This window comes from Rhinoderma darwinii, chromosome 8, assembly GCF_050947455.1.
Source record: "Rhinoderma darwinii isolate aRhiDar2 chromosome 8, aRhiDar2.hap1, whole genome shotgun sequence".
NCBI lineage: Eukaryota > Metazoa > Chordata > Amphibia > Anura > Rhinodermatidae > Rhinoderma > Rhinoderma darwinii.
In genome coordinates, this window is record NC_134694.1 from 45,282,143 (window position 1) to 45,296,445 (window position 14,303).

Consider the following 14,303-nt stretch of genomic DNA (forward strand, 5'->3'; position numbering starts at 1 on the left):
TCCCATTTGCAAAGCCCCTGAGGGGAAAACAACAATTAAAACGCCCATTTAGGAAACTACTCCTCTTGAGGAATTCATCTAGGGGCGTAGTGAGCATTTTGACCCCACAGATGTTTCATAGAATTTATTAGAATTGGGCAGTGAAAATAAAAACAATCCTTTTTCTTCAATAAGACGTAGCTTTAGCTCAAATTTTTTAATTTTCGCAACAAATAAAGTAAAAAAAAAGAACCCAACATTTGTAAAGCAATTTCTCCCGAGTACGGCAATACCCCATATGTGGTCATAAACTGCTGTTTGGGCACACGGCAGGGCTCAGAAGGGAAGGACCGCCATTTGGAGTGCAGATGTTGCTGGATTGGTTTCTGGGCGCCTGTGGGCCCAAAGCAGTGGAAACCCCCAGAAGTGACCCAATTTTAGAAACTACACCCCTCAATGCATTTAGTGAGTGTAGTGTAGGTGGGTGTAGTGAGCGTGCTAAACCCTGCAGGTGTTTTGTAGAAATTAGCGTGAACTCGATGTTGCAGAGTGAAAATGGGATTTTTTTCCACAGATATGTGGACAATATGTGGTGCCCAGCTTGTGCCACCATAACAAGACAGCTCTCTAAGTATTATGCTGGCTTTCCTGGTATTAGAAACACCCTACATCCACAGGCTCAGGAGTGAAATCGTACCATGTAAAATTGAGGCCTAATTTGGCAATTTACAAAGTATTGGTTCACAACTGCAGAGGCTCAGATGTGAAATAATAAAAATAAACCCCTGAGAAGTGACCCCATTTGGAAACTGCACCCCTCAAGGCATTTATTAAGGGGTGTAGTGAGCATTTTCACCCCACAGGTCTTTTCCATAAATGAATGCGCTGTGGATGGTGCAAATTAAAAATTTATATTTTTCCCTAGATATGCCGTTCAGTGGCAAATATGTCGTGCCCAGCTTATGCCACTGGAGACACACATCCCAAAAATTGCTAAAAGGGTTCTCCCGGGTATGACGGTGCCATATATGTGGAAGGAAACTGCTGTTTGGGCAGGCTGTAGGGTTCAGATGGGAGGAAACGCCATTTGGCTTTTGGAGCGTGGATTTTGCTTGGTAGCAGTTTTGTTTAGAGTCTTACTGGTGTTTCCGTTTATAATGTAGGGCATATGTAAGCCGGGCGGAGTATATAAGGGGCATAGTCTGGTGGTATAATAATGGGGTAAAAAAAAACAATAAAATGATCCATAGATATGTGTTACGCTGTGACACAATCCTTTCTGCACAGGCCGGTGTCACACTGATATATGGCGTCCTTTATTATCCCCCTTTTGATCCACACTCCGCGCCTTTGCAGTTTGGGGAATTTTGCTGGGAAGTGTTGTCCTGGTATAATACGGGCACCGTCGCTTCCAGCGGATATGTTTGGGCCCTCCCTTTCCTGGTTCTCTAATTTTAGGTCCTTGATAAATCGCCTCTTCAAACAGAAGAAATGTTCCCCTCGGGCACAACTGCATATTTTTTTATTTCCTGACTTATTGGAGCCATAACTAATTTTATTTTTCATAGAAGTAGCGGTATAAGGGCTGGTTTGTTGCAGGACGAGCTGTAGTTATTATTGGTACCATTTTGGGGTACATGCAACTTTTTGATCACCTTTTATCCTATTTTTTGGGATGCCAGGTAAACAAAAAAAACGCAATTCTGGCACATCTTTTTACGGTTTTTTTATACAGCGTTCACCATGCGTTATAAATTACATGTTAACTTTATTCTGCGGGTCAGTACAATTCCGGCGATACCTAATTTATAGCACTTTTTTATGTTTTACAACTTTTTGCATAATAAAATTACTTTTGTAAAAAGAATGTATTTTTTCTGTCGCCAAGTTGTGAGAACCATAACTTTTTAATTTTTTTTGTTGACGGAGGTGTATGAGGGCTTGTTTTTTGCGGGACAAGCTATAGTTTTTATAGGTACCATATTTGGATACGTGCGACTTTTTGATCACTTTTTATTCTAATATTTGTAGGGCAAAGTGACCAAAAAACAGAAACTCTGGTAAAGTTTTTTAAGTTTTTTTTTACGCTATTCACCGCGTGCAATAAATAATATAATATTTTGATACCTCAGGTCGTTACGGTCGTGGCGATACCAAATACATATGGTTTATTATTATTTTTCAATAATAAAGGACTTGATAAGAGTAAAAGGGGGATTGTGTTTTATTTGATTACTTGAAACTTTTATTTTTTGCACTTTTTTTTTACACTATTTTTACACTTTTTCTCAAGTCCCACTAGGGGACTTGAAGGTCCAACAGTCAGATTTTTTTTTTTCTAATACATTGCACTACCTATGTAGTGCAATGTATTAGATCTGTCAGTCATTCACTGACAACAAGCCGATTAGGCTTTGCCTCCCGGCGGGGCCTAAATCGGCTTCCGTAATGGCAGAGCAGGAGACCATTGTGTCTCCTGTTGCCATAACAGTAGTCGCCAGCCCTGATTGCCTGTCAGGGCTGGCGATCTGCTAGTAATCGCTTTCGATTGCTGCATCGAAGGGGTTAATGGCAGGGATCGGAGCTAGCTCCGGTTCCTGCCGTTACAGGTGGATGTCAGCTGTACAGCACAGCTGACTTCCACCGCTGACCACGCCGGATCAGCTCCTGACCCGGCGCCATCTTGCCGGCAGCTACGGAAGCCGATCAGGCTCCGCCGCCGGGCGGATCTTGACCGGCTTCGGTGCTAGGCAGACCGGGAGGCCAGTATTAGGCCTCCGGTTGCCATTGCAGCAACCGGAACACCTTAAGTGCAGCGATCGCGTTTGAGCGCTGCACTTAAGGGGTTAATGGCGGAGATTGCAGCTAATTTCAGTCCCCACCGTTACAGCCGGATGTCAGCTGTAAGATACAGCTGAGATCCGGTGATGATGGCACCGGCTCAGCTTCTGAGCCGGTCCCAAACATTTGGCGTATGGGTACGGCAAGATGCGGGAAGTCAATGCTTTCCATGACGTACCCATACGGCAAATGTCGGGAAGGGATTAACATCTAATTCGATTCAAATTCGTTCAAAATATTTCTGTATTAACAGTTGCTATAGGGGATAATTTTCTTCTCTTTTCGGAGCCTTCTGAAATTACTTCTGTATTTCAAAATATCGTCATATTGACCTTAAAACGCATTCATGCATTTATATACATATCTTGAGATGGCTTTATACTAAATACTACATATTTACATAAGTGTGTGTGTATACTTTGAAATAACTTTATACGGATTTTGTATTGAGTTTATGCCTATATTTCCAGTAAACTGCTATGTATTCTCTGGATAGGATTGAGGCATCTATACATGTAAAATATTTTCCTATGTGTATATGTCTTTGTATACTTGTCTCTTGATCTTCTGTGCTTTATTCACATATAGGGATGTGTTTGGACAGTGTGGAGAAACAGTTTGGTATTTTCTGTTTAATATATCTTTCCTAGGTGATTATACGCCCGTAGCAACTTTCTTTCCAAAGGGTTGTATTCACACTTGCCATATAAAAACAAGTTAATCAACTCCCTAACCATAGGCCTTATTCACAGTAACGTGTTTAAAGTCTGTGATACGCGTGTGAAAATCACGCGCGTCGCACGGACCTATGTTAGTCAATGGGGCCGTTGAGACATTCCGTGATTGTCACGCAGCGTGTGTCCGCTGCGTAAAACCACGACATGTCCTATACCTGGGAGTTTTTCGGGCATCACGCACCCATTGAAGTCAATGGGTGCGTGAAAATCACGCGCAGCACACTGAAGCACTTCCGTGTGTCGTGCGTAATTCGCGCAACAGTAGATCAAGAAATGAAGGGAAAAATAAAACCACTTCCTTCATTTCTTTTTCTAAACATCAAAACCACTTGTCATAAGGATGGCATATGCGTGAAAATCACGCAGCCACACAGCAAACACTTATGACATACAGAACTGCAACGCGCAAAAAACGCATCATTTTTTGCACGCGCAAAACGCACACGTTCGTGTGAGTAAGGCCTTATAGTACATTGGTAATAAATCCGAATCTAATTAATATTACCATCTATAGCTTTTGCATTCGTTCATCTAATGAATTTCGCTTTCCATATTATTCCAATTCACATAGATACCTTAAACGTGGTTTCAAAACAACCTTAATGATATTGCCCATATAATAATACGTTTGTGTACCATAAAGGGTTAATTGCTTGATTTGGCAGCACATTCACCCTTTGCCTCACTATCCAATGACCTGATTTATAAATGGACTAATTTGTGAAAGGATACAACTTTCCAGGAAACAGATATAGATTGTATTTTTTGTATCTTTTAATCTTAAGAGGTGAGTACATATGCATCTAATATAAAAGAATGCTTTACTTATACTGTTTATTCAATGGTTTGCATTGTACTTTGTCTCCTTTTCTGTGATTCTGTTTAATATGCTGCTAAAAATGTGCAAAGAAACTGTGTACCCAATAGCCAATCAACTGGAAGGGGTTAATTCTAAGCACCCAATATCCCAATTTTTTTTACAATATCTGATCCATAAAAGCAGACTGTATACAGCAGAGAGTATCTATGATTAAGAACTGAAAAGTTCGAAACGCGTAGGCGTTCTCTCCAGGGATTTTTTAATTTCTTGTTTTAATTTTGACTTAACCCTTTCAAGACTGAGCTAATTTTGACCTTCATGACCAGCCCCATTTTCTCAAATCTGACATGTGTCAATTTATGTGTTAATAACTCTGGAATGCTTTTGCCTATTCAAGCGATTCTGAGATTGTTTTCTCGTGACATATTGTACTTTATGTTAGTGGAAAAATTTGGTCAATAAATTCATTGCTTATTTGTGAAAAATACCAAAATTTAGAGAAAATTTGCAAAAATTATGATTTTTCTCATTTTAAATGTATCTGCTTGTAAAACAGATAGTAATACCACACAAAATAGTTACTATTTTATATATTCCATATGTCTACTTTATATTTGCATAGTTTTTTGAACATTATTTTATTTTTCTAGGACGTTACAACGTTTAGAACTTTAGCAGCAATTTCTCACATTTTCAAGAAAATTTCAAAAGGCTATTTTTACAGGGACCAGTTCAGTTCTGAAGTGGCTTTGAGGGCATTATGTACTAGATAGACCCCATAAATCACCCCATATTAAAAACTGCACCCCTCAAAGTATTAAAAATATCATTCAGAAAGTTTCTTAACCCATTAGGCGCTTCACAGGAATTAAAGCAAAGTAGAGGTGAAATTTACAAATTTTATTTTTTTTGCTGAAATTCATTTGTAATAAAAAAAATTCTGTAACACAGAAGGTTTTACCCGAGAAATGCAACTTAATATTTATTGCCCAGATTCTGCAGTTTTTAGAAATATCCCACACGTTGCTCTAGTGTGATAATCGACAAACACAGGCCTCAGAAGCAAAGTAGCACCTAGTGGATTTTGGGGCCTCCTTTTTTTAGAATATATTTTAGGCACCATGTCAGGTTTGAAGAGGTCTTGTGGTACCAAAACAGTGGAAATCCCCCAAAAGTGAGACGGTTTTGGAAACTACACACCTCAAGGAATTTATCTAGGGGTACAGTTAGCATCTTGACCCCACAGGTCTTCTGCTATATTTATTGGAGTTTGTCTGTGAAAGTGAAAATCTACTTTTTTTCTGAAAAAATATTAAAAAAAAATAATATTTGCAAGGAATAAAGATTAAAAAGCACCCCAGAACTTGTAAAGCTACTTCTCCCGATTACGCCAATACCCCATATGTGGTACTAAACTGCTGTTTGGACCCACAGCAGAGCTCAGAAGGGAAGGAGCGCCATTTGGATTTTGAAGCGCAGATTTTGCTGGACTGGTTTTCAGTTCCATGTCGCGTTTGCAACGCCCTGGAGTAAGCAAAACAGTGGAATCCCCCCAAAACTGACCCCATTTTGAAGACTACACCCCTCAAGGAATTGTTCTAGGGGTATAGTTAGCATTTTGACCCCACAGTTTTTTTGCTGAATTTAGTGGAATTAGGCCATGAAAATGAAAATCTACTTTTTTCTGAAAAAACATAGAAATGTTTAATTTTTACAATGAATAAAGGAGAAAAATTACCCCAAAATTTGTAAAGCAATTTGTCCTGATTACAGCAATACGCCATATGTGGTAATAAACTGCTGTTTGGACCCACGGCAGGACTCAGGAGGGAAGGAACAATATTTGGCTTTTGGAGCTCAAATTTAGCTGGACTGGTTTTCGGGTGTCATGTCGCATATGCAAAGCCCCTGAGGTACCAAAACAGTGGAAACCTCCCAAAAGTCCCTTTAGGGGACTGGAACGAGCGATCATTAGGTCGCTGGTACAATACACTGCAATACTAATGTATTGCAGTATAATGTCATTTTACAGGCTCCTGTAACAGCGCGATCGCTGTTCCTGTCCGTTAGTCCCGGGTGTCAGCTGTAATACACAGCTGACAGCTGCAGAATATGGAGCGGGCGCAGCGCGTGAGCCCGCTCCATATATAACCCCTCGCACCACGACATTCTATTAAGTCGTGGTGCGCCAAGGCGTTAATGCGCAGCGGATGGTGCAAAGTGAAAATTAAAATTTTCCACTGATATGCCATTTTAATGCACAATATATTGTGCCCAGTTTGTGCCACTGAAGACAAATACCTCATACAATGTTGAGCGGGTTCTTCCGGATATAAAATGTCATATATGTGGACGTAAGCTGGTGTTTGGGCACGCTGTGGGGCTCAGAATGGAGGGAACACCATTTGGCTTTTGGAGCGCAGATTTTGCTTGGTAACTGTTCTGTTTGGGGTTTTGCTCGTATTTCAGTTATGATGTGGGGGTATATGTAAGCTGTGCGGGGTACATCAGGGCATAATAAGAGGGTATAATAATGGGGTACATAAATAATAATTCGCAGATATGTGGCCTGTGTCACACTGATAAATGGCGCCTGATCCTATCCGCTTTTGGAACACTCTGCACATTTTGCATCGCCATATTCTGAGAGCCAGAACTTTTTTATTTTTTCTCCAACGGAGCTGTGTGAGGGCTTATTTGTTGCGGGACAATCTGTACTTTTCATTAGTATCATTTTAGGGTACATGTGATTTTTTTTTTATCACTTTTTATTAGATTTTTTTGGAAGCAAAGTGACAAAGAAACATAAATTCTGACAATGTTTTTTGTATTTTTTTTTTTTACAGTATTCACCGTGCGGTATAAATGACATTGTACTTTATTCTGCGGGTCGGTATGATTACGGCGATACCATATGTATATAGGTTTTTTATGTTTTGTGGCGATTGCGCAATAAAATCACTTTGATAAAATTATTTATTTTCTGTGTCACCATATTCTGAGAGCCATAATTTTATATTTTTCCGTCAAAAAAGGGCTTGTTTTTTGCGGGACGGGTTGTAGTTTTTATTGGTACTATTTTTGGGTACATCCGACTTTTTGATCACTTTTTATTCTATATTTTTGGAGGGTGGATGACCAAAAAAAAGTGATTCTGACATTGTTTTTTAATTATTTTTTTTGCGGTGTTCACCGTGCGGGAAAAATAATATTAGAGTTTTATAGGTTGGGTCGTTACGAAAGCGGTGATACCAAATATGTGTACTTTTTTTAACATTTTCATTTTTTTCCTATAATAAAAGACTTATTATAGGAAAAAAAAGCATTATTTCTTTTTGTAACTTTTATAACTTGTTTTTACACTTTTATAAAACTTTTTTATTACTTTATTTTTTACTTTTTACTTGAAGCCTGGCAGCACTGATCGCTGCTATAATACATTACACTACCTAGGTAGTGTAACGTATTATAAACTGTCAGTGTGACGCTGAGAGTCACACGGACAGGAAGCTTATGAGAACCAGCATCCGGCTGGTTCTTATAGGCTGTCGTGCATGGCAGACCCGGGGGCCGTTATATGGCCCCCGGTTCTGCCTTTTAACCGACTGCAGCACCAGCAATCGGTCCCCGGGAAAGTTTGTTGTAGCAACAAACTTTCCAGTTTGTTATAGCAACAAACTTTCCAGTTCGTTGCTACAACACACTTTCCCTGCGATCACATGACCGGGACCTGAACTAATCAGGTCCCGATCATATCTCTGGGAACAGAGGTAGGTGATAACAGCGCGATCCGGGTGTCAGCGCTACTCTGAGACACCCGGATCGTGCTTTTAACACCCACCGTGAATTCACGTCGGCACTGCACAGAGCCCAGCAAGTGCCGACGTGAATATACAGTGGGCGGTCGGGAAGCGGTTAAATAAACAGTTTTGTATTTTTTCACATCATATCGTGTGCTGGACCTCTAACTTTTTTCCTTGGATTTCTACCTACTCCCGACGTAGCTCTCTTGCCCGTGCACCGAATAATCATGGAAAGTGGCATCTTTACTTCGAATGAGTGGTGAGCGGACCAATTTTTCTTGTATATTTTTTATTAACATTACAGGTCTACAACTGGGAAAGCATATTCACAAAACTGCTGCATTTGCAGATGAGCTTTTATTGTTAATTACAAATCCTAAACAGGTGTTCCCCCTAGTTTTACAGACCTAGGGCTGGGCAACTACAACCTAAATCAAAATAGTGATTCATTGAATGGGAACCTCGATTCTGATTATTGAACGATTATTTAGGCCACACCCTTTTGTATACCACGCCCCCTACTTGCATGCTACGCCATTGAATTTATATTTATCCCCTGAGCCTGCTGTATACTACTGTATATAATATATTCCCTGACACTGCCCCACACACAGTACTCCTAATAGTTCTCCCCACAGAGTATAATGCCCCATAGCTGCCCCCACACATTATAATGTCCCTATAACTGCCTCCACACAGTAGAATGCTCCCATAACTGCCCTCCACACAGTATAATGACCCCCATAACGGACTTCCATGCAGTATAATGTCCCTATAGCTGCCCTCACACATTATAATGCTCCAATAGATGCACCCCACACAGTATAAAGTCCCCCATATCTGCCCCCACGTGGTATAATACCCCCACAGCTGCCCCCAATAGTGGCTGATAAAAATAATAAAATACATACTCACTTAGCCCTGTTCCAATGACTAGTAAAGGCGATGTCATCACAGCCTCACGTTCAGCGATACATAGTGTATGGTAGAGCATTACGATCCTCTGCTCTACCATTGGGTTCAACTGTATCTGCGTCCTAAAGATGCAGATACAGTTTAAACAGGGAGAAAATAATTGATAAACCGCAATTCACAAGAGGACGTCAATTAATTGTGCTGAATTTCGATTATTTTTTGTTTAATTGCCCAGCCCTTTAACTCCTTTGGATATGTGTCGAATTTCAAAGTTAATTATTCCAAATCAGAAGTTCTTAACACTTCTGGACCCCTGACTGACAAATGTGACATAAAACACCTTGCTCCATTCCTACCTGAAGACTTACATCTTCCTACAAATTTTGAACGTGCTTCAAACTATCCCCATTCAGTTACCAAACACTTTCTTTAATTCCATTAAAAAAAAAAAATTCTAGATATCTCTGGGAAACCACGACTAGCACACAGACATTTAATTCCCAAATCTCATTCTGGCAGCATGGGCATTCCCGACACTTTGAACAACTATTAGGCAAAACATCTGAGCTCAGGGTTTCCCTGAAAAGATTCAAAGACTCATCTCTGACTTTGGAAGTGGAGAGGGCTTTGCTTTCTCAAGTTCTATAAGCCCAACTTTGGTGTCCCTCACTTAAAAAAGGTCTTACAAATTTGATAAGCCCCAGGATTAAACGGTGTAGTGTTCAAGGTCATAGTGTTTCAAAAAAATGTTAACAACTGTGCCTAAGAAAATTTTGCCTCTTACACCACTTTATTTACGCTCCACAATCACAAGTTGTACAACTGCCCCAGAGAATTTCTGGTCTTCCATGAGAAACACTAATAGAGCTGAAACTTTTACAGACAGCACCAACCCCTACTCTGCAATCCGTACTACCTGAAACTACACTTACGACTTTCCCTTTTCTGCATTCCCTGAGTTTCAAAGAAATATAGTAATAATTCTCAAAATGTTTCCCGATATCCCAGCATCCTCCTGGCTAGAGACATACCTGCTTTTCATAAAGGCCTACTCTCCAAAATATATTCTAGTTTGATTTTGGAAGGTTCTCCTGCCAAGTCTAGTTTTATATTAGCCTGGGAGAAGGAACTCGATCTTACCTTCAGTAAAGAAGATTCCTCCTTTATTTTGAAGCATGCACATGGCTTTTCTAGATGCGTTAGGATCTAGGATAACTCTTTTAAAACCATAACTAGGTGGTACAGAACCTCATTTTTTGTACAAAAATAAATTTGATTCTATCCAACAACTCTTGTCGGTAACATATCCCACATTTAGTGGGATTGCCCTTTGATCAAACCCTTTTGGAATAAAGTGACTGACACGATACAAAAAAACACAACACAAAAGTTCCTACTTAACGGTCCTCTTATCCTCCTTTGGGCTCCATCAAACACCTTCCGCCCCCAAATCTAATGACCTGGTTACTCAAATGATCACGGTGGCCAAGTTGTTGATTCCACTCCACTGGAAGTCAACTGATCCTCCGCCCTTCCAGGCTTGGTTGTATAAGATGGACTCTACATGCAGGATGGAGTAGCCCTGAGCTGGGAACTCAGAAAACAGGATAACTAATCTGAAAGTTTGGAAACCATGGCTAGCTTTCCGTGCCTCTTCTCTGCCTCCCCTAAATTGACCTACACGCCCTATGGTAACTGGTTAAGATTGGAAGTCCTAAAGCTTTACTGGTCCTCTCTTACGAAAAATACATTAATGTTCCTTGTGCTTTTATACTATATGCCTTCAATGGATCTCTCTCAAATACTCTCTTCTTGATCTAGATCTCTCATATTGCAATACGGGTACTTTGTAAAGTTGTTGCTGTTTGTTGTAAGCCGCTGTTATCTATTCTGAATTTTTATGTACATCCAGAATAGCGACCTGCACATTTTTACAGTTTCCCAGCACATTATTTGGCACAATAAATGATGCTGTTAAAAACTACAACGTGTCCCGAAAAAAACTCCTCACACTGCTATGTCAACAAAAAGAAACAAAAAAATAGCTGCTGCAGAAGCGCCATATTGGTTGTCATGTTGAAATATCTTTTCAGCAACTTAACGTAAACAGTCAATTAAAACTAAGTGAGTACGTTTCTTAGAAGCTAGTCTAATCATTTGAGGAAAAAGGGATTCACAGATATATGAAGAATAGTGCATTATTTAAAAAGTTGGATGTATGACAACTTACTAACCATGTCTGGATCATTCCATGCTCCCGGACCAGCTGCAGGAACCAGTTGATCTTGTAAAGCTGCAGTGAAATCTATCATTGTCTTTAGACTTGTCCAAGAGTCTTGAATATCATCAAAATTTCTCCATGAGTTACAGTACTCAGCAACTTCAGTATAATTAACCTAAAGAAAGTAAAATGTATAAGAAAAAGAAAGGCGATGGGCTGTCAGAGGGGGCTGCCCCCTCTTTCTTACAGCTTAAATGCCGCGGTCGCTATTAACAGTGGCATCTAAGTGGTTGTATGCTCATTTACACTGCAGTGAAGTATACACCTTGTTTACAAAGACCTTAAAAAACGACGTGTAAACGTGTCAAAATCGCTAGCGTTTTTTGTAAAGTGCTCCTTAAAATGCAGGCATTTTGTGCGAGTTTTTGGGCGTGTAAATAGGACTCCCATTGACTATGGGAATTAGGCGCGGTTTTTAAAAAAATGCGTTTTATGCACTACAATGTGTTTTCCCATTGATGTCAATGGAAAGCCTAAAGCATGCGTTTTTGACACGTTTTTCAGCATGTAAAACGCGTCAACTACACGACGCGTGAACAAGGCCTAATAGTCGACACCCGCTGAGTATGGAGGCGGCTCACCCCGTGTGCCCGCTCCATACTCCTCCTTGGCGGCTGTCACCTACAGTTGCGTCACATATCACCAAGGGGTTAAGCAACTTTTATAGGACGTGTCTTTTTTTGCATTATAGGGGTTTACCCATCTTGGACAATTATGGCATAGCTGTAGAATATGCCATTGAAGTCCGATAGATGCGGGTCCCACTGCTGGGACCCACACTTATCGCTAGAATGGGGCCCCCTAAACCCTGTTCTAGTTTATTCAGCTACGCTGTCTCTCGGCCACTTCCTGGTTAGGTGGCCGGGAGTTACGGAAACAGCCGAGTGCATGCTGAGCTACGCTGCTTCCATAACTCGATAGCTATGAAAACAGCGTAGCTCGCTCAGCTTAGCTGTTTTCGTAACTCCCATTCACTTCTACGGGAGTTGCGGAAACAGCGTAGCTCAGCTTTTTTGGTATATCCCGACCTCCTAAATAGGAAACCCCCGGGGTTTAGGGGACCCGTTCTAGAGAAAGGTGCGGCTCCCAGAGGTGGGACCTGCATCTCATCTGACTTTTATGGTATATCCTGTGGATATGCCATTATTGTCCAAGATGGAAAAACCCCTTTAAGAGGACTTTGTTTTCCTTACCTTTGATAAACGTCGAGAATAAAATGGCCACTCACAAGAATACACTATATGTCTACCTGTGCGGTTCAATGCTATAGACATATGGCGATAACCTGCAGAAATACAAAAACAATTGACAAGTTGGTCTAGCCATATAGCAGAAGTTTTATGTGAAAAAACGGAAAAATTATCTTGTTAAAGAGCGTTTGTCACTGAAATGCTTTTTTTTTTTTGTGTCTTTGGAGCAAACATTATAGAGTCATATGATAATTATATTCTTATTATAACATTAACTTATAGTCCTTTTATATATGGGCCGTGAACACAAGGCAGCTCGTTGATTGGTGCTCACAAAGAGCAGCTCTAGTGGGCTTGTAAAACAAGTGGTTTGTATATCAAGTGAAGTTACAAAACCGGATGGACTTACTGTGTTGTGTGTGACAAAGTGGGGGGCCATTGTATGTGATATATGAATTGATTGCTTGCTTGCTAAAAGAAGTTTGGAAAAGTGACACAATTTAAAACCATTTTTTCTTTGCAGCTTACTTCCTGCTGAGCAGCTGACTAGGGGGAGGGGTTAGCTGGTCCCAGGTGGTATAAATTTGCCCTCAGAGCTCTAGAGAGCCAGCTCTAGTGGGCTTGTAAAACAAGTGGCTTGTATATCAAGTGGAGTTACAAAACCGGAGTTAAAAAGAGGAGTTAAAGCCCCAGTAAGTACTCTTCTTTTCTTTTGCATTAACAACCGTTCACTGTTTTTTTTTTGTAACTGGGATAATGGACAGCAGGATTGGAGGTTTTCTTCAGTGCACAGTTTGCCATATGTATGCACGACTGGAGCCTGAGTTCCAGGGTGAATATCTCTGTGGCAGATGTGAGCATGTTGGTCACCTGGAAGCTCGCATTAGAGATCTGGAGGAGCAGAATGCAACACTGAGGAAGATAGACAATCTTGAGCGGAGCTTGCTGCTCACGGAGCATGCAGTTAGTGGGTTAGAACTGGAGGGTGAAGACATGGGTGAGCAGGATCAGGCAAGTAGCTGGGTTAATGTAGTTAGGGGCAGTAGAAAGGGATCCAAGAAAAGGAAGGCCAATCTTGTTTCTGACATTCCAAACAAAATTGCCAAGTTGGGTGATGATGCGAGGGTGTCGGTCTCATAAATGGCAGCCCTAGTGGATACTGATCTCCCTAACAGCCGGGAGAACAGCCCAGCTAGTAGTCGGCGGGATGGTAATGCAGGTAAGCCAAGACTCCCCCAGTGTAGCTCCCCCTAGGACATATGATGCATGCAGGTTGTTGGTACCCAGATGCATAACTTTACATTTATCTACATTAAACTTCATTTGCCAACTGGATGCCCAAACACTTAGTTTGTTTAAATCCGCTTGCAATTCACGAACATCTTCCATAGACTGAACTATATTACATAGCTTGGTGTTATCTGCAAAAATAGAAATAGTTCTATTAATCCCATCCTCTATATCATTAATAAATAAGTTGAATAATAGTGGTCCCAGCACTGACCCCTGTGGTACACCACTTATAACCGGGGACCATTCAGAGTAGGAATAATTTACCACAACTCTCTGGATACGGTCCTTGAGCCAATTCTGAATCGAATTACAAACTATATTTTCTAAACCTATAGTCCTTAACCCCTTCGCGCTCAGGTCAGTACTATTACGTCCTGCTAAGCGCATCGTTCGCGCTCAGGTCAGTAATAGTACTGACCAGAGATAACATGGCGCCATCTTTCC

At 40.7% G+C, this 14,303-nt stretch overlaps 1 protein-coding gene across 1 annotated transcript in view; it reads right to left on the reverse strand.

Moving 5' to 3' along the window:
- The window catches only part of GLA (galactosidase alpha), a 290,628-nt gene that overhangs the window by 123,508 nt on the left and 152,817 nt on the right, over positions 1 to 14,303 (reverse strand). The window contains exons 4-5 of the mRNA XM_075835636.1: positions 12,570 to 12,661; positions 11,330 to 11,491 (exon numbers count right to left, since the gene is read on the reverse strand). Of these exons, the coding sequence (XP_075691751.1) occupies positions 11,330 to 11,491; positions 12,570 to 12,661 (254 nt within the window). The remainder of the gene's footprint in view (positions 1 to 11,329; positions 11,492 to 12,569; positions 12,662 to 14,303) is intronic.